Source organism: Aotus nancymaae, unplaced genomic scaffold, assembly GCF_030222135.1.
Source record: "Aotus nancymaae isolate 86718 unplaced genomic scaffold, 86718_ANA_hifiasm-v0.15.2.pri h1tg000028l, whole genome shotgun sequence".
NCBI lineage: Eukaryota > Metazoa > Chordata > Mammalia > Primates > Aotidae > Aotus > Aotus nancymaae.
Genome location: NW_026988441.1, coordinates 31,895,190 through 31,915,847, shown reverse-complemented (window position 1 = coordinate 31,915,847; position 20,658 = coordinate 31,895,190). Strand labels below are relative to the sequence as shown.

General features: G+C 55.7%; 1 protein-coding gene across 1 annotated transcript in view; it reads right to left on the bottom strand.

Annotated features, from left to right (window-relative positions):
• Positions 1-9,722: 9,722 nt before the first annotated feature.
• CACNA1A (calcium voltage-gated channel subunit alpha1 A) overlaps positions 9,723-20,658 on the bottom strand; it is a 298,241-nt gene continuing 287,305 nt past the window's right edge. Inside the window, exons 39-47 of the mRNA XM_064381775.1 lie at positions 16,706-16,813; positions 16,440-16,540; positions 14,870-14,979; positions 14,624-14,762; positions 14,353-14,466; positions 12,927-12,962; positions 11,590-11,776; positions 11,039-11,283; positions 9,723-10,433 (exon numbers count right to left, since the gene is read on the bottom strand). Coding sequence (XP_064237845.1) covers positions 9,723-10,433; positions 11,039-11,283; positions 11,590-11,776; positions 12,927-12,962; positions 14,353-14,466; positions 14,624-14,762; positions 14,870-14,979; positions 16,440-16,540; positions 16,706-16,813 — 1,751 coding nt within the window. The remainder of the gene's footprint in view (positions 10,434-11,038; positions 11,284-11,589; positions 11,777-12,926; positions 12,963-14,352; positions 14,467-14,623; positions 14,763-14,869; positions 14,980-16,439; positions 16,541-16,705; positions 16,814-20,658) is intronic.

Here is a 20,658-nt window from a genome sequence, read left to right as displayed (position 1 = left end):
GAGATGGGGTTTCACTATGAAAACCCAGCCAGGCTGGTCTTGAACTCCTGACCTCAGGTGATCCACCCGCTTTGCTATCCCAAAGTGCTGGGATTACAGGTGCAAGCCCTCACTCCCGGCCCCCCAACCATATGTTCTTGGTGCCTTTGTTGAAGATGAGTTGGCTGTAAATGTGTGGTTTTATATCTGGGAAGTTAACAAAGTGGATCATACTTGATCCCAGGAATTCGAAGCTGGATCTATAATCATGCTACCGCACTCCAGCCTGCGTGACAGAGTGAGATCCTGTCTCGAAAAAATAAGACATGCATGGTGGCTCATGCCTGTATTCCCAGCAGTTTGAGAGGCTGAGGCGGGCGGATCATCTGAGTTTGGGAGTTTGAGACCAGCTTGATCAACATGGAGAAACCCGTCTCTACTAAGAATACAAAGTTAGATGGGTGTGGTGGTGCATGCACCTGTAATCCCAGCTACTCAGGAGGCTGAGGCAGGAGAATCGCTTGAACTGGAGAGGTGGAGGTTGCAGTCAGCAGAGATTGAGCCATTGTACTCCAGCCTGGGTGACAAGCGCAAAACTCTGTCTCAAAAATAAAAATAGGGCCGGGCGCAGTGGCTCATGCCTGTAATCCCAGCACTTTGGGAGGCCGAGGCGGGTGGATCACGAAGTCAAGAGCTCGAGACCATCCTGGTCAACGTGGTGAAACCCTGTCTCTACTAAAAATACAAAAAATTAGCTGGGCATGGTGGCGCGTGCCTGTAATCCCAGCTACTCAGGAGGCTGGGGCAGGAGAATTGCCTGAACCCAGGAGGCGGAGGTTGCGGTGAGCCGAGATCACGCCATTGCACTCCAGCTTGGGTAAGGAGAGCGAAACTCCGTCTCAAAAAATAAATAAATAAATAAATAAAAATAAAGTAGATCTGGCTGGGTGTGGTGGTGCGTGCCTGCAGTCCCAGGTACTCGGGAGGCTGAGGTGGGAGGATCGCTTGAGCCCAGGAGTTCTGGGCTGCAGTGCGCTATGCTGACCAGGTGTCTGCACGAAGTCTGGCATCAATATGGTGACCTCCTGGGAGCGGGGGACCACCAGGTTGCCTAAGGAGGGGTGAACCGGCCCAGGTCGGAGATGGAGCAGGTCAAAACTCCCATGCTGATCGGTAGTGGGATCGTGCCTGTGAAGAGCCACTGCACTCCAGCCTGGGCAACATATTGAGACCCTGTCTCTAAAAAATAAAAATAAAATAGAGTGGATCTCATGAATAGAGAGTAGATTGGTGGTTGCCAGAGGCTGGAAAGGGTTGGGGGAAAGTGGGGTGAGGAGAAGTTGATTAATGGGGACAAATATATGGTTTGATAGAAGTAAAACATAGTGTTAGATCGCTAGGGTGACTGTAGTTTACCATAGTCTATAGTATATTTCAAACTAGCTAGAAGAAAAAAATTGGAATGTTCTAGCATAAAGAAATGACTAGGCCGGGTGCGGTGGCTTATGCCTACAAACCCAGCACTTTGGGAGGCCAAGGCAGATGAATTGCTTGAATCCAGGAGTTTGAGACCAGCCTGGACAACATGGCAAAATCCCGTCTTTACTAAACATACAAAAAAATTAGCCATGCATGGTGGTGCACACCTGTAGTCCCAGCTACTTGGGAGGGTGAGATGGGAGAGTCATCTGAGCCTGGGAAGTTGAGGCTGCAATGAGCCACGGCTCATACCTGTAATCCCAGCACTTTGGGAGGCCGAGGAGGGCAGATCACATGGTCAAGAGTTCGAGACCAGCCTGGCCAACATGGTGAAACCCCATCTTTACTAAAAATACAAAAATTAGCTGGGTGTGGTTGCGCGCCTGTAGTCCCAGTTACTCGGGAGGCCAAGGCAGGAGAATCGCTTGAACCCAGGAGGTGGAGGTTACAGTGAGCAGAGATTGCGCCACTGCACTCCAGCCTGGATGACAGAGCATGACTCTGTTTCAAAAAAAAGAGGCCAGGTGCAGTGGCTCACATCTGTAATCCCAGCACTTCAGGAGGCCAAGGCAGGCGGATCATTTGAGGTCAGGAGTTTGAAACCAGCCTAACCAACATAGTAAAACTCCATCTCTACTAAAAATACAATAAAATTAGCTGGGTGTGGTGGTGCATGCCTGTAGTCCCAGCTACTTGGAAGGCTGAGGCAGGAGACTTGGTTGAACCTGGGAGGCGGAGGTTGCAGTGAGCCGAGATTGAGCCACTGCACTCCAGCCTGGTCGACGAGCAAGCTCCTGTTGATAGATGTATGTGCCCATATATACATGGGATTGGGCAGGAGGGAGGTGGCCTTTTGCAGGGCTGCAGGGACAGGTATGAGGGAACCAAGGGTGGGTGAGAGGGGCTGGACCTGATGTAGAAGTGTGCAGGGCTGGCCGGGGCCGGGGGAAGCTCACAGAGGGAGAGGTGATAGCCGTGACAGGTTTGACAGGAGACCACAGCGTGGGACTGGCCACCATTCCAGGCAGGGCAGGGGCGGCAGAGACAGGAGCCCAGATGGAACGTAGGCGCCGTGTATAGCGCACGTGGCTGTCATTGCCGATTCAGGATGTGGGTGGGATGACATTGGTTTCTGTGTGTGTCCCCTCTGCAGTCTCCTCTGCAATGGCTGCCCCCGTCTGCTTGTCCTCACTTGGCCTTCAGGAGGTGCTCAGTGACCTCGGTGAGGGAATAGGAGCGAGTAGTCATCACAGTAACCGTGTACTCGAGACAAATGCCCAGGGAGAAGCCAGTTCCCGTTCGACTCACGGTGGGAGACAGAGCCGGGTGTCCGGCGCGTCCTTGGCTAGCCGCGTCCCACGAGGCAGGGTCATCTGTGGACACCATCTACTCCTCCTCTCTTGCTTGTATTACTGCTGTGGGTTGAATAGCATCTGCCTCAGTCTGTTTGGACTGCTATAGCAAAGTATCGTAGACTGGGCAATTTATAAACGACAGAAATGTGTGGTTCACATTTCTGGAGGCACGGAAGTCTAAGAACCAGGACTTTCGATTTTTTTTTTTCTTGAGATGGAGTTTTGCTCTTGCTGCCCAGACCGGAGTGCAGTGGTGTGATCTTGGCTCACTGCAACCTCTGCCTCCCGGGTTCAAGCGATTCTGCTGCCTCAGCTTCCCGAGTAGCTGGGATTACAGGCATGTGCCACCATATCCGGCTATTTTTGTATTTTTAGTAGAGATGGGGTTTCGCCATGTTGGCCAGGCTGGTCTCAAACTCCTGACCTCAGATGATCTGCTGGCCTTGGCCTCCCAAAGTGGGGGGATTACAGGCGTGAGCCACCTCGCCCAGCCTGCTTTTGATTTTTGAGAAAGGGTTTCGCTCTGTCACTTGGGCTGGTGTACAGTGGTGCAAAGACAGCTCACTCCGGCCTCGACCTCCTGGGCTCAGGTGATCCTCCTACCTCAGCCTCCAAAAATATTGAGATCACAGGTATGAGCCACTGTGCCTGGCCTGTTTTATCACTCTTTTTAGTTCTTTTTTTTTTTTTTTTGAGACACTTTTTTGAAGTCACCCAGGCTGATGCAGTTGTGTGATCTCTGCTCACTGCAACCTCCGGGGTTCAAGCGATTCTCCTGCCTCGGCCTCCTGAGTAACTGGGACTACTGGCACATGCCACCACGCCTGGCTAATTTTTGTGTTTTTAGTAGAGATGGGGTTTCGCCACCTTGGCCAAGCTGGTCTCAAACTCCTGACCTCAAGTGATCTGCCCGCCTTGGCCTCCCAAAGTGCTAGGATTACAGGTGTGAGCCACCGAGCCCAGGCCTGTTTTATCACTTTTATCACTGGTATTTGTAAGAGACTGGCTTTGCTGGGCTGGCAAGGCTTTTTCCAACGCACAGTGAAACAAAGGCAGCTTCCTGGCTGGGTGTCCTGTCCCCATACCCCCTGCTTCCAGGTATTTCCCTAAAGTTGGGCCTTCACCCCACCATTGCCCTGAGTTCCTGAGGAGCCAGAAGTCCTGGAAGCTGGGGTGCTCTGACTGGGCCCCCTGCACAGTCTTGGTTGTCTCACAAGTCCTCCAGCTGAGTGATGTGACCCATCCGTGTCCCTACCCCAGTCCTCTGATGGCAGCTAAAGGGGATCAGGCTTTGTTACTCTTAACAATATATCACTTAGAGACCAGGCACAGTGGCTCGTGCCTGTAATCTAGCACTCTGGGAGGCTGAGGTGAGTGGATCGTTTGAGCTCAGGAGTTTGAGACTCACTCCAGGCTAGGCAACAGATGGAGGCTTCTTAGTCTCAAAAAAAAAAAAAAACTAGTTGGTGTGGTGTGTGCTTCTAGTCCCAGCTACTCTGGAGGCTGAGGCAGGAGAATCACTTGAACCAGGGAGTCACAGGCTGGCATTGAGCCGAGATCGTGCCACTGCACTCCAGCCTGGTGAAAGAGTGAGCCTCCGTCTCAAAAACAGTATCTATCATCTTCAATTAATCAATCATCACCTTTAGCATCATAATTATTATGAGCTGAATGAAATACAAATCAGTAGATGGGCCAGGCGAGATGTCTCATGCCTCCAGCACTTTGGGAGGTAGAGGTGGGTGGATCAGGAGGTCAGGAGATTGAGACCATCCTTGCCAACACGGTGAAACCCCATCTCTACTAAAAATACAAAAAATTAGGCGGGTATGGTGGTCGGTGCCTGTAGTCCCAGCTACTTGTGAGGCTGAGGCAGAGGAATTGCTTGAACCCAGGAGGCAGAGATTTCAGCAAGCCGAGATCATGCCATTACAGTCCATTCTGGTGACAGAGTGAGACTTGGTCTCCAAAAAAAAAAAGAAAAAGAAAATCAGTGATGGCCAGGCACAGTGGCTCACACCTATAATCTCAGCACTTTCTGTTTGGGAGGCCAAGGTGGGCGGATCACCTGAGGTCAGGAGTTTGAGATCAGCCTGGCCAACCTGGTGAAACCCTGTCTCTACTAAAAATACCAAAAATTAGCTGGGCATGGTGGTGCACGCCTGTATTTGGGAGGCTTAGGCACAAGAATCACTTGAACCCAGGAGGCGGTGGTTGCATTGAGCTGAGATCATGCCACTGCACTCCAGCCTGGGCAACAGGGTGAGATCCCGTTTCAAAAAAAAAAAAAAAAAAGTGGCATAAATTTTTCTTTGTGGAGGTGTTCTCTCTCCAATCTGCTTACCAGAGAGAGTAGAGCTACTCCTGTCACTGGGGATAGTCCCAGGATGAGTCTACATAAACCATACTCAAATAACTCACTCACTCTCTCTCTTTTTTTTTTTTTTTGAGACAGGGTTTTGCTCTGTCACCCAGGCTGGAGTACAGTGGTGTGATCACACTTCACTGCAACCTTGACCTCTTGGGCTCAAGTGATCCTCCCACCTCAGCCTCCCAAGTAGCTTAGACCACAGGCATGCACCACTACACTGGGCTAATTTTGGTATTTTTTGTAGAGATGGGGTTTCACCATGTTGCCCAGGCTGGTCTCGAACTCCTGGGCTCAAGAGATCCTCCTGCCTCAGCCTCCCAAGCAGCTGGGACCACAGGTGTGTACTACCACACTCCACTTTTTTTTTTTTGTATTTTTTTTTTGTATTTGAGACGGAGTTTCGCTCTTGTTACCCAGGCTGGAGTGCAATGGTGCGATCTCTGCTCACCGCAACCTCCGCCTCCTGGGTTCAGGCAATTCTCCTGCCTCAGCCTCCTGAGTGGCTGCGATTACAGGCACGCGCCACCATGCCCAGCTAATTTTTGTATTTTTGGTAGAGACGGGGTTTCACCATGTTGACCAGGATGGTCTCGATCTCTTGACCTCATGATCCACCCGCCTCGGCCTCCCAAAGTGCTGGGATTACAGGCATGAGCCACCGTGCCCGGCCTTTTTTTGTATTTTTAGTAGAGACAAGGTCTCACCATGTTGCCCAGGCTGGTCTCAAACTCCTGGGCTCAAGCAATCCAGCCACCTGCCTCCCAAAGTGCTGGGGTTACAGGCGTGAGCCACCGCGCCCAGTCAATGCCCGATGCTTGGGGTTTTGTACCCCAGGGTATTTCTGTGACACAGATGCCCTTTTAGCCTTCCAGCTGATGAGGCTCAAGCAATGGCCTGAGGGGATGTGAGACCAAGGACTTGGCCAAGCTGCCCTCCTCTTCCTCATCTCCTGACCCTCCTACCCCATGTCTCTCGGGCAACTAGCACTCTAGCCTGATGTGTGGACTGCGGAGGCCTGGAGTCCACCTCTTGGCACTCGGGCATAGACTTGGCCTTCGAATTCAGGGCTCACTGGGGGCTTCGGTAGTGGACTTAATTCCTGGGGGACAGATGGCTGCAGCCCCGTTGGCAGTGGAGGGAATTGCATAAGCCCTGGCTCACCCCAGTGGCTCCTGGACACACTCAGCCCCAGCACCATGGGAGGTGGACTTTGGCCAGAGGCCAGCTCTGCCATGGATGGGCAGCTTGTTTAGAAGCCTGTGGTGCCTGCCAGCCTGCCTGGTTAGAAAGTTAAAACCTTCTTTTCCTTCTTCCCTCCCTCCCTCCCTCCCTCCTTCCTTTTTTCCTTTTCTTTCTTTCATTAAAAAAAAACTTTTTTTTTTTTTTTGAGATGGAGTCTTGCTCTGTTGCCCAGGCTGGAGTACAGTGGTGTGATCTCAGCTCACCACAACCTCCACCTCCCAGGTTCAAGTGATTCTCCTGCCTCAGCCTCCTGAGTGGCTGCGATTACAGGCATGCGCCACCATGCCCAGCTAATTTTTGTATTTTTAGTAGAGATGGGGTTTCACTCTGTTGGTAATGCTGGTCTCAAACTCCTGACTTAGTGATCTGCCTGCCTCAGCCCCCCATAGTGCTGGGATTACAGGTGTGAGTCACCGCACCCGGCCTTAGAAAAGCTTTTTTTAGAGACAGGGTCTCCCTATGTTTTCCAGGCCCGTCTTGATCTACTGGCCTTAAGCGATCCTCCCAAAGTGTTGAGATTACAAGAGTCAGCCACTGCACTCGGCCTCAAAACTTTGACTTCTTGTTCGACTGATCTTTTCCTAGATGTCATTATTTTATTTATTTTTATTTTTAATTATTTTTAGAGATGAGATCTTGCTGCGTCACCCAGGCTGCTGTGCAGTGGCTATCCACAGTTGCGATCATAGCTGGTCTTGACCTCCTGGGCTCAAGTGATCCTCCTGCCTCAGCCTCCTGAATAGCTGGGACTACAGGTGGGTGCCACCACACTTGGCTTACCATTATTTTAGAAGGACTCATATCTATGTTGCCATCTGGAGTCTGCAGACTTGTCGCCCGAGGTAAGCTCATGCAGGCCTGTTGTCTGGAACAAGACCTCTCCAAAATGTCTGCCTTGATGCTACAGTAGTAATGGTGATAGTCAATAACAGCTTGCTATTGGTCAGGTACTATTCAGAGAACAGAAGCTCTCAAAGGGGTCTGGGACTCTGGGGATGGCTGAAACCCTTCTGGGGGTCCACAAGCCAAATTATTATTATTATTATTATTTGAGATGGAGTCTTGCTCTGTTGCCCAGGCTGCAGTGCAGTGGTGCGATCTCGGCTCACTGTAACCTCTGCCTCCTGGGTTCAAGCTAGTGTCCTGCCTCGGCCTCCTGAGTAGCTAGGATTACAGGTGTGTGCCACCACGCCTGGCTAATTTGTATATATGTGTATTTTTTTCTGTGAGATGGAGTCTCGCTCTGTCACCAGGCTGGAGTGCAGTGGCGCAATCTTGGCTCCCTGCAACCTCTGCCTCCTGGGTTCAAGCAATTCTCCTGCCTCAGCCTCCCGAGTAGCTGGGACTACAGGCATCCGCCAACATGCCCGGCTAATTTTTGTATTTTCAGTAGCGACAGGGTTTCACCATGTTGGCCAGGATGGTCTTGATCTCTTGACCTCGTGATCCGCCCGCCTTGGCCACTCAAAGTGCTGGGATTACAGGCGTGAGCCACCGTGCCCGGCCCAGGATGGCTGCTTTTGGGTCAGACCTAAGCTTTGGGAGAGCTGGGAACCTGGGCCTGGAGTGAGGGCAGAGTGCACTGCCCTGAGCCCAGCGAGGACAGCTTCCAAGGTCCTCGATAGGATCTTTGATTTTTGCTTTCCTGAGCTAACAACACAGCCAGCTCCCTCCACTGAGCCCCGTGACAGGAGAAGCTTGCATGGCTATGTCATTGTGACAGTTGCTCAGACATTGCAAACAGCCAGGGACTAGAGAGCTGCAGTGTCCTTAGCCTTCACCACTTTTGAGATGGAGTTTTGTTCTTGCCCAGGGTGGAGTGCAATGGTGCGGTCTTGACTCACCGCAACCTCTGCTTCTTGGGTTCAAACAATTCTCCTGTCTCAGCCTCCTGAGCAGCTGGGATTATGGGCTCCCAACACCACGCCTGGCTAATTTTTGTATTTTTAGTAGAGATGGGGTTTCACCATGTCGGCCAGGCTAAGTGCTGGGATTATAGGCGTGAGCCACCATGCTGGGCTTTTTTTTTTTTTTTTTTTTTTTTTTTTGAGCCAGAATCTCACTCTGTCACCCAGGCTGAGTGCAGTGGTGGGGTCTTGGCTTATTGCAACCACCACTTCTTGGGCTCAGGTGATTCTTGTGCCTCAGCCTCCAGTGTAGCTGGGATTACAGGTGTGTGCAACCATGCCCGGCTAATTTTTTTGTATTTTGAGTAGAGATAGAGTTTTGCTATGTTGGCCAGGCTGGTCTTGAACTCCTGACCTCAAGTGATCCATCTGCCTTGGCCTCGCAAAGTGCTGGGATTACAGGCCTGTGCCACCACACCCGGCCTCTTTCTAGGAGCTAACAAAGTGCCTCCTTGTATGATTCCCCAAGAGAGACCCACCCAGGCAGTACTTAGCACAGGGATAAAGACCACTCCCATCCAAAAGCCCTTTGACTCAACTTTTTTTATTTTTTTTTTTCTTTTTGAATGTCATGCAATAATTCACAGTCCCAAGCCCACGGTTTTCAAACAAGGTAGGAAAAAAGGAAAAAAGAAGCAAAGGAATTGGTGGTGGTGGTGGGTTTTTTTTCTTCTTCTTCTTTTGTTATTTCAAGCAGGACCAAATATCAGAAAAAAATGCCTCTTTTCTCAATCATTAATTTTTCTGTCCTTTTTAAAATTATTTTTTAAATTGATTTCTGCAGGCAGTAATAGTAGGGTTTGGTATAACCGGCAAGCACTCCTGTGTCTGAGAACGTGTGGATGTGGGTGTGTCTGGTGGTGGGTGTGGGGCGCTGGGGTTCCGGTTCCTTCCGGCTTCTTTGCCGCACTCGGCCACCAGCTCTCTTCATCAGGGAAAGGAAAGATTCAATTGAGATGATAAAACTCATCAATAGAAGCTATTTTTTTCTCCCCATTTTTTCTTTTAAAAATGTTTTTTTTTGTTTTGTTTTTTGTTGTTTTTTTTTCCATATTCCCCAAAGTTCTCCAAAAATGGCTGAGTTAATTCAAATCCCTTGGCTGTATGGTTTGTCTGCCCCCTGCCTCCCACCCGAGAGCCCCTGTCGTGGGTGGGGGGGATCGGGGCTGCGTGGGGGGCGCCGTGGCTGCCCAGGAGGGTCTCTTCTGGCTGAGGGTCTCTGCGGGACACCCTTGTGGCCCAGCCCTGGCCTCTCCAGAGTCTGGGGTCTCCCGGCTGGGCCTCTCCCGGGCCCTCTGTGCTGGGCCCCCGCGGCCTGTGCGCGGCTCCTCGGGTGGGGTGTGTGCGTGGGGTGCGTGGGGGGCCGGGCGGGCGCCACCTCGCCCGGGCTTAGCACCAATCGTCGTCGCTCTCGCTGTAGGGTTCGTGCAGGCCCTTCCTGGAGCCCGGCCCGCGGGGCCTGGCCAGTCCATGCGCCGGGTAGTAGCCGTTGGGGAGTCGCCGGTGCCGGGAAGGCGAGGCGCAGGCTGGGCCCGAGGCCCGGGGAGTCCTGGGCGAGCGCCCCGTAGCGCCCGAGGACGCGTGTCGTGCGGGGGGTGGCGCGTCGTAGGCCCCGGCCATGGCCTCCTCGCCGCCCCCGCTGCCCGGGCCGTCGGTCTCGTCATAGTCGGAGCCTCGGTAGTAGCCGTGATGCCGGGGACCCGCGGGCCCCTCGGACACGTGCGGGCCGGATGCCGGCCACCGAGCCCCGCCATGGCGACAGGCCCTGGGAGACTCGCTCCGGGCCGGGCCCGGGACCCGCCGCTCCATCCTGGGCGAGCGGCCGCTGCTGTGGCCCCCCGTGGGCGGCCGATCTCCGGCCAGAGGCTCGGCCACGGGACCTGGGTACCTCCGAGGGCCGCTGGTGGCTGCCCGGCCCGGCCTGGCCACCGCCTGCTGCTGCTGCGGGGGCCCCGAGCCGCCGGCCTTACGGATCACAGGGGAATAGGACACGTGTGGCCGGGGGGTGGAAGGGGTCTGGGGGAGCTGGCGGCGGCCCCGCCGCGGAGTGCTGGTACCAGATGTTGAGGGGGCTGGGCTTCCACTTACGGAACTACTGCCCTACACGAAAATTGAAACAAAGGAAATCAAAAAAAAAGATACAACAAAATCAAAGGAGACACAGGATTGGGAGGGAGGGGGAGGAGAGGGGGACACAGGACATTTGAATGGAGAAAAGCAACAGCCATGGGGAGGAGGGAGGGGAGGAGGGGGAGTGAGACAAAGAGGGAGGGGAGGAGTCGAAAACCAACACAACAAAGTGAAAAGAGAAATGAGAAATGGAGTTTTGTAAGTTTCGGGGTTAAAAATAGCAGAAGTTTCAAAAATTACTCACAGGCGTCCAGAGGACAGAAATCATAATCGAAACAAAAAGGGAAGCCGGGTTAAAGGAAAGCGAAGGGTCGGGCGGCCGCCCAGAACTCAAATGTGATCCACAACCGAGGAGGAAGCAGCGGCGGGCGGCGGGGAGGGGGCGTGGAGCTGGGGGGACAGCGTGGGCAGCCATGTCTGCTGGGACCCCCGCGGCTTAGGGATAGGATGGGAGGTGGTCACAGCCGGGATTGGGGACCTTTGCCCGGAGTGGCCGTCGGATGGGGGGGGTCCCCTTCTCTCCTCCCCGCCTCCCGGCCCGTGAGCCCAGCCTGGGATCACTGCGCCGCACCCACCTGCCGGTGCGTCATGTGCTCTCGGCCCTCGCTGGGCGAGCGGGACCAACGCTGGTCCCGGGCCCGCGCCCGGCCGTGGTCCGGCCGTTCCTGGGCATAGCGGTCCTTGTCGGGTGGCGGGGGGTGGTGGTGGTGGTGGTGGTGGTGTCGATGCTTCCGATCCTTGGGCCGGCCCCGCTCCTGGTCCCGCTCCTTGGATGGCAGGTCCCCCGACTGGGTGGTCATGCTCAGGTCTGTCCCCAAGCCTGGGCCGGGCAAGACAGACAGACAGATGGTCATGAAGGAGGGCTGGGGCAGATGTGCACACAGAAGGCCACCTGGGGGTGTGGGGGCCCTAGAGATACCCTGGACAGAGGCAGGTCAGTGGGCGGTGGGGGCCCAACCCCCAACCCCCAGGCCCCTGCAGCCGCCACCTGGCCCCGTCTGTCCCCTCTCCATGGAGGCGTCTCCCTTTCTTCTCCCTTCTTCCTCAACGTCTCCCCTGCCCTGCCTTCTCCTCCTCCCTCCTGTCCTCTGTTCCCCTGGTCCCTGAGCCCTGCAGGGCTGCCCACCTGTGTCTACGTCGGTGTAGCGGCCCAGGGAGCGCTCGGAGGCACGGTGGCCGCGCTCGCGGCGCCGCTGGTGGTGCCGCTGGTTCTCCTCGGGCGGGACCCGCTCCAGCGAATAGTCGTCCAGGCGCCGGGCCTTGGGGCCCAGCACGGAGGCTGAGCGCTTCATGGGGCTGGTGTCTGAGATGGTCTGGAGGGGGACAGGCCGGTGGGGTGAGGTCAGCAGCTGGCACCAAGTGGTCCCGGTCCTTCCCGCCCCATCTAGGCAGCCTGGCGGTGGCCTTTGGTGACTGGGGTGTGACCATCCTGGGGCAGGGGTCAGGGGTGCTGTGGGGCCTTGGCTCCCCCTGATGAATCCTGGCCCTGAGTGTGGCCAGGCCTCTGAGGGTGGAACTGAGGACTCCTCTGTCCCTCAGAGACAGGGCTGCTCCTTCTGGGCCCATCCTGGGTTCTGACCAGAAAGATCTGATCCTCACCCTCCAGCCCTGGGGGCCCAGCCAGGGTTGGGCAGGCTCAGGCTGGCCAGAGGGAAGCCCTCTCCACATCCAGGGTGCCAACCTGGGAGCCCTGGCCCGCCCACTGTCACCCCTGCCCCGCCCACCGTCACCCCTGCCCCGCCCACCATCACCCCTGCCCCAGCCTGCTCTCTTGGCAGGGTGAGAAGCCTCGGCCTCTGTGGCTGGCTGACCTATGGGCTCAGGACCAGGCGCCCGGCATGGCAGCTCCACGTCCTCCTGGCTAACAGGGCTGTGCTCGCTGCCCCCCAAGTCTGAGTCCTTCTGGCCAGGCCCAAACTAGGGAGCTCCGGGTGGGGGTGGGGGTGCCCAGGCACCCGAGGCTCTGGGGGGCCCACTCTTTTCCCGGTGCTGCACCCCTGGGTCAAGCTCTGATACAGAGGGTTCTCTGCAGCAGGCAGAGGAGGGAAGGAGGGAGATGGTGCAGACGCCCGCCTCCCAGGGTCCAGCCCAGCTGAGCGCTGGTAGCCCTGCTCCAGGTAGGAACGGCAGGACCAGGGGTCGGTGATGGTGTCAGGGGAAGAAGCCCCCTAGAAAGAGGTGCAGGGTGGGCCAGGCTCTTGGAGAGCTGGTGTCCCCCAGCATGGAGGGCCCTGAAGAGAAGGGGGTAGGGGTGAGGATGGGGATGTCCCCACCTCACCAGGGCACATGGGGGGCACACACAGGACACCACACAAGAGGATGGGACTCCATGGGGGGAGAGGGTGCGATCGGTGAAGAAAGGGTGGGGTCCGGGGACGGTGAGATGACGGGACTCCCTGGAGGGGGGGTGGGGAGGAAGAGGGGGCCGGAGCCCTGCTGGTGCTGGGTGGGTGCAGTACATACACTGAGGTTATTCCCACGTGGCCGGCCCCTCCTCCTCTGTCACAGCCCCATGGGATGGTGCACACAGAAAAAACAGAAAGAAGAAAATAAATATAAAAGGCAAGAGGGAGAGTGAGGTGGTGGTGCAGGGAGAGAAGCCAGGGAGGTGGGTGGCACTGGCATTAGGAGAAATTGGAGGGAGAAGGCAGGAGGAAAAAAGAAAAGTTAAAGTCCCGGCGGGTGGGTGTCCCGGGCCCTCGGGGCTGGTGTCCTTCATTCCCATGGGTACAGAGGAGACAGGAGATGCAGACAGACAGATGGCAGAGGCACGGGACCGACAAATGGGACGGTGCTGCCACGAGCCCCTGGCCCTGGGCTCTGCCTCATGCGATGCACACCCCAGCCCCTGGCTCCAGCTGATGCTCAAAGCTTCCACGTGGTGGCCGTCGGCTAGACTTGTCCCAACCCTCTCCTGGGGCCCAGCAGCTCGGTCCTGAGGGGCAGCGGCATGCATGCTGGGTGCTCCCCAACCTACGTTCCCAGCAGCCAGAGGCGAGGCTCTCAGGTGACCCTGGTCCAGCCAGGCACAGCACAGCCTTGCCCCACACAGATGCCACGGCACGGCACAGCACACGGAAAGCTTGCCACAGCCACATATAACACACGCCAGGGCCAGGCTCCTGCAGCCAAGCCCTGTTCTCCTCCAGTGGTGGGCTGCGTGCATGGCCCCTGCCACACGTCAGGTGGGCGGCCGGCCGTGCCTCGGGCCAACGGGATCACCTGCAGGTGGGCCTGGCAGCTGAGTGTAGCAGCCACACACGGACACACATCAAGCACACACCCCTGTCCCCCCGTTCCCAGTGGCTCCCGCAGAGACCAGACAGGAAATACAAACCCAGCTGCTGCTAGACCCATCCCAGACTCTGCTACTGCATTCTAGGACCTGCCAAGTTCCCATATGCAGACATGTGTGCATGTATGTGTACACATGCAGTGTATATGCCCACAGTGTGTATATGCATGTGTGTATGTATGCGCCTGAATAGGCGCATATCTGCATGTGTGTGTGTGTGTGTGTGTGTGTGTGTGTGTGTGTAGGGCTGACCATGTCAGGTGTCACCTGGCCCTGACGAACCTCACTGCACCCACAAATCTCCCATCTGCAACCTCCAACCAGGGCAGCCAGAGACCATTTTGCAGTGACTGCTGCCCTCTGCCCTGGGGGAGCCCTTCCCTCTCTGTCCTCTGTGAGGGAGGAGAGTCTGCGGGTGCTCCAGGTGTGGCCAGGTGGTGGGTGGGGCCTGCAGACTGCTTCAGAGGCCGCAGGAGTCCCTACCCCGGCCTCAGTCTGGCAGAGAAGGGATGTGCTGGGCTGCTTGTGGGGGGTCTGGGCCTGCCCAGTGCACAGGGAGAGGTCCAGCCCCAGGGCAGCGGTGAAAGCCCTCACCTGGTTCTCTGCAGGGAGGCGAGGCATGGAGGCGGCCCGGCCCTGGCCTTCCATGGGGAGGTAGTGCTCGCTGTCGGAGTAGCCATCTCTGCTCATCGCTCGCATCTCCACGGACTGCGGGGTAGATGGTGAAGCTGGATGAGCCCTGGGGCCTGACCCCCAGATCCCTGGTGTCTGTGGAGGGAGCTGCAGGGGTGTGTGTGGGCTGGGACCCCTCCCTCCTGAACCGCCTGGGCCCGGGAGCCGTCGGGGAGTCGGGGGACAGAGGCACCTGAGAGTTAAGCTGGCTATTGGGCATGTCGGTCGGGGGGCCTCGCTCCGGGCTCCACGTGCCTGTCTTCTGGAACATTTCCTGGGCGCGCTGGGTCACCCAGGATGGGCTTTCCTTGAGGCCGCTTTCATGAGCCATCCTGCGTGGGGGACAGAGGCTGGGGTAGCGTGGGTGCTTGGGTGGCTTCCAGAACCTGGGGACCATGGCACCCCCATGCTCCACCTCCCTGGCAGGGGCGACACTCACAGGGCTCCTCCTGGGTCCAGCTGGGTGGAGGGGAGGGCGTTCTGGCCGGGCCCCCCCTCCTGCGTTGGGGATGGGGGCTCCATGCGCTGGAACATGAGAGGTGTCCGGTCCTGGGGAAGGGGGCAGAGGGCAGTTTGAACAAGGGCAGGGCAGTCGGACAGAGATACCCAGAAGGCATTGTGACATCCCCAGTACAGACACACACACACACACACACTCTCAGCACTCAGGTCTGATCCATCTACACCCTTCCTGCCAATTCCACCCACAACTGGACCACTTCTCCCCTCTCCACCCAAGTCACAGCCCCAACCTAGTCCCACCCCTCATCTCCCGCTAGACCACTGCAGGCGCCTTCTCCCACTCCTACCTTCAACCCCACTGTTTCTCCCACAAGAGCCACCAGAGGGCGCCTATGAGCACCTGAGGCAAGTGAGAGCCCTCCTCTGCTTAGAACCCTTCCATGGCTCCCACTTCACGTGGGGTAAAAGCCAGAGTCCTTCCTGCACCTCCCATGGACCTGAAGGATCTGCCCTGTCACCTCCTTGCCCTCATCTGCTCCCTGCTCTTTTCTGCCACAATGGCCTCTTTGCTGTTCCGCAAACAACCCAGGCACAGTCCAGCCTCAGAGCCTTTGCACTGGCTGTTCCCTCTGCCTGAACACCCTTCCAGGTGTTGCTTAGCTCACCACCTCTCCCGTTTTCTTTCAAGCCTTTGCTCGCAGGTCCCCTTCTCAGGGAGGCTCCCCAACTACCCATTTCCCATTGCATCCCCTCCTCTCCTGGGCACTCCTATCTCCTGGATTCGTCTCCACTTTTCCCCTGACACTTCTTCCTCTTTGCTGGATGCCACGTGATTCAGTCATTTGTTACTGTTGGCATCTTCCCCACTTGGAATATCTGCTCCCTGAGGGCAGGGATTCTGGCCTGTTCTGCCCACGGCTGCACCCCCAAGGGCCGAGAACAGCACCCTGCATACAGTAGGAACTCAGTAAGAGTTGGTGGAGCAGCCGAATGAATCCACATTATGTGTCCTTGGTAAGAACCTTTTTTTTTTTTTTCCCCAAGACAGGGTTTTGCTCTGTTGCCCGGGCTAGAGTGCAGTGGCATGATCTCGGCTTGCTACAACCTCCACCCCCAGGTTCAAGTGATTCTCCTGCCTCAGCCTCCAAAGTAGCTGGGACCACAAGTGCATGCCGCCACATGCAGCTAATTTTGTTTTTTTTTTTTTTGTAGAAATGGGGGTCTTTCTATGTTGCCCAGGCTGGTCTCCCACTCCTGGCCTCAAGTGATCCTCCCGTTTTGGCCTCCCAAATAGCTGGGACTACAGGTGTGCACCACCATGCCTGGCTAATTTTTTAGTCTGTAGAGATGGACTCTTACTGTGTTGCCCAGGCTGATCTCGAACTCCTGGCCTCAAGCGATCCTGCCGCCCCGGCCTCTCAAAGCACTGGGATTACAGGTGTGAGCTGCCCTGGGACTCAGCCACCCTCCTATTCCAGTTGGTTCCCATGGTGACATGCAAGCCACTGTCCCCAGCCCGGGTTTCCCTGGGGTGACAAATAACGCACCTGCTCCTCACGCATGGCCTGCAGCTTCTTGGCCTTGCTCTGGCGGTAATACTCCATGATCATCATGGCTGCGTAGATCTTCCCCACCGTTAGGTCCGTGGCTGGGGGCACACACAGGGCCAGCTCACCATGGACAGGTCTCCTTGGGGCCCTTGTCCTGCATCCGTGTGCACCAGCCCGGGCCCACACTCTCCTCAGACCTCCTCCTTCCCTCCCTCTCCATGCGTCCAGGTGGATGGGATCCCAGGGCGGGGCTTGGCTCTTACACTTGTGAGGGGTGACCAGCAGGTCCAGTGTCTTCTGGGACAGGTTGGGCCAAATCGCCATCATCTCCTTCCGCAGCTCGGCGTCCATCTGCTGTTTGTCAGCTCCTCCTGCAATGGGGGTGCAGACAGACCCTGACTGCCTGCCTGGGTGCCAGCTGGACTCTGGGTCAGCTGCAAAGCCAGTGGCTCTTGAGTAGCCCAGGCTAGAGTGCAGTGGCTCCATCTCGGCTCACTGCAACCTCTGCCTCCTGGGTTCAAGCGATTCTCCTGCCTCAGCCTCCCGAGTAGCTGGGACTACAGGCGAGTGCCACCATGCCTGGCTAAGTTTTTGTATTTTTAGTAGAGATGGGGTTTCACTGCATTAACCAGGATGGTTTCGATCTCCTGACCTTGTGATCCGCCTGCCTCAGCCTCCCAAAGCGCTGGGATTACAGGGGTGAGCCAGCATGCCTGGCCCCAGGACTCCAGTCTTTCTGGTCCGTACGGAGTCTCCAACTCCCCCACAGCCTGGCCCAGAGGCGGCCCTGGCAGCACTGGTGGAATGACATCTGGACTCTGATTCTCGGCAGGGCCAGGACCGTGGAGCAGCCGCGTGGGAGACAGCCCAGCACGGGTGACAGCAGGATGGCCCGGGGCCCAGTCTTGGCTCCCGGCTATCAGACTGCATGACTTAGGTGTCTCTACCACGTGCTGCCTCAGTTTCTCCATCTGTGAAATGGAGACAGGCTGGGTGTGGTGGCTCACGCCTGTAATCCCAGCACTTTGGGAGGCTGAGGTGGGTGGATCACCTGAGGTCGGGAGTTCGAGACCAGCCTGACCCACAAGGTAAAACCTCGTCTCTACTAAAAATACAAAATTAGCCAGGCATGGTGGCGCATGCCTGTAATCCCAGCTAATCGGGAGGCTGAGGCAGGAGAATCGCTTCAACCTGGGAGGCGGAGGTTGCGGTGAGCCAAGATCATGCCACTGCACACCAGCCTGGGCAGCAAGAGCAAAACTCCGTCTCAAAAAAGTAAAGGGTGCCAGGCGCAGTGGCTCACGCCTGTAATCCCAGCACTTTGGGAGGCAGAGGCGGGTGGATCACAAGGTCACGAGATCGAGACCATCCTGGTCAACATGGTGAAACCCTGTCTCTACTAAAAATACAAAAAATTAGCTGGGCATGGTGGTGCGTGCCTGTAATCCCAGCTACTCGGGAGGTTGAGGCAGGAGAACTGCCTGAACCCAGGAGACGGAGGTTGCGGTGAGCCGAGATCGCGCCATTGCACTCCAGCCTGGGTAACAAGAGCGAAACTCCGTCTCAAAAAAAAAAACGTAAAGGAGACGATAGCAGCAGTACTTGCTTGTCTTACCTGGTTGTTACTGTTTTTTTTATAGACAGATTCTCGCTCTGATCCCAGGCTGGAGTGCAGCAGTGATGCAATCTCGACTCACTGCAACGTCCACCTTCCAGGGGTTCAAGAGATTCTCCTACTTCACCCTCCTGAGTAGCTGGGACTACAGGCACGCACCACCATGCCCGGCTATCACCTGGTTATTTGATGATCAAAGTAACGTGCATGCAGCCTTGGGACAAGGCTGGGATGCTCTGGAGCATCCGTAACAGAGGAGGTTTTGGTTTTATTTTTTGAGACGGGGTTTTGCTCTGTCTCTCAGGCTGGAGTGCGGTGGCGCAATCATAGCTCACTGCAGTCTTGACCTCCTGAGCTCAAGCAATCCTCCCACCTCAGCCTCCCAAAGTGCTGGAATTACACGAGAGCCACTGTGCGTAGCCCAGAGGAGGTTTTCTCCCCCTTTCCCAAGTCTCCACTGCCATGGACGTGGCCTCAGACTGCTGCCAGTCCCTGGCCCCTCGCCCCAGTCACGGTGGTCCTTCGGGCTGTCTGCCAGCATTTCCTGGCCTTCCGACCTGAGTGCACGGGAGGGTTCCTCCTGTGGTTGGCAGGACCATGTGATGAGTTCTTGCTAATGGGGTGTGCACCACGTGATGTGCCATTTTGGACCAGAGCATTTATTATTATTGAGATGGAGTCTCGCTCTGTTGCCCAGGCTGGAGTGCAATGGCGCAATCTCGGCTCACCGCAACCTCTGCCTCCTGGGTTCAAGCGATTGTCCCGCCTCGGCCTCCCGAGTAGGTGGGATTATAGACACCCACCATCATGCTTGGCTAATTTTTTTATTTTTGTAGAGATAGGGTTTTACCATGTTGGCCAAACTGGTCCTGAACTCCCAACCTCAGGTGATCCACCTGCCTCGGCCTCCCAAAGTGCTGGGATTACAGGCACGTGCCACCACGGCCGGCTAATTTTGTATTTTTAGAAGAGACAGGGTTTCTCCATGTTGGTCAGGCTGGTCTTGAACTCCCGACCTCAGGTGATCCACCCACCTTGGTCTCCCAAAGCTCTGGGTTTACAGGCATGAGTTACCGCGCCTGGCAGATTTTTGTTTGTTTGAGACAGAGTCTTGCTCTGTTGCCCAGGCTGGAGTTCTCGGCTTAATGTAGCCTCTGTCTCCTGGGTTCAAGGGAGTCTTGTGCCTCAGCCTCTCGAGTAGCTAGGACTACAGGTGTGTGCCACCACCCTGGGCTAATTCTCTCTCTTTCTCTTTTTTTTTTTTTTTGAGTTGGAGTTGTTTTGCTCTTGTTGCCCAGGCTAGAGTGCAATAGGGTGGTCTCAGCTCACTGCAACCTCAGCCTCCTGGGTTCAATCGATTCTCCTACCTCAGCCTCCCAAGTAGCTGGGATTACAGGTACCTGCCACCACACCCAGCTAATTTTTGTATTTTTAGTAGAGATGGGGTTTCATCATGTTGGCCAGGCTAGTCTCGAACTTGTGACATCAAGTGACCTACCCACCTCACCCTCCCAAAGTGCTGAGATTACAGGCGTGAGCCACCACTTCTGGCCCTTTGGAGATTTTCTTTTTTTTTTTTTGGGATGGATAGAGTCTTACTCTGTCCAGTCTGGAATACAGTGGCAGGATCTCAGCTCACTGCAACCTCCGCCTCCTGCGTTCAAGCGATTCTCCTACCCCAGCCTTCCAAGTAGCTGGAATTACAGGAGCCTGTCACCACGCCCCGCTAATTTTTGCATTTTTAGTAGAGACGAGGTTTCACCATGTTGGCCAGGCTGGTCTGGAACTCGTGACCTCATGTGATCCGCCTGCCTGGCCGCCTTAAACTACTGGGATGATAGGCGTGGGCCACTGTGCCCGGCCCTTCTTTACAGATTTTAATCTGTATTCTTTGACTGCAATAAACTGTAACTGTGAGTATAAAAACTGTTCTCAGTTCTGACTACTTCTAGGGAATCACTGAACCTGTGGGTGGTTTTGGGACCCCTGAACACAGATCCTCAGGGTGCCACAGCAGCTGACTTATCATGGCATTACATACGAGTGGGGGCATTGTTAGACCCATTTTACAGATGAAGAAACTGTGGCAGGCAGAATTCAAAAGCTGCCCATCCACCAAGATTCTAGTTATTCAATCAAACACTAATCTAGGGACCACTGCCCAGGCTATGAAGGGACTTTGCAGATGATATAATTAAATACCGGCGAGGTGGCTCATGGCTGTAATCCTGGGACTTTGGGAGGCCAAAGCTGGTGGATCACGTGACGTCAGGAGTTCGAGACCAGTCTGGCCAACATGGCAAAACCCCATCTCTACTAAAACCACACACACACAAAACCTAGCTGGGTGTGGTGGCGCACACCTGTAGTCCCAGCTACTCAGGAGGCTGAGGCAGGAGATTTGCTTGAGCCTGGGAGGCGGAGGTTGCAGTGAGCCGAGATCGCGCTGTTGTACTTGAGCCTCAGCAACAAGAGTGAAACTGTCTCAAGAAAAAAAAAAAATTAAAATGTCAAGTCAGCTGACCTCAAAATACAGAGGTTTTCAGGGTAGGCCTGCCCCAATCAGGTGAGCCCTTGTAAAGCATAGTATTCTTTCTGCCT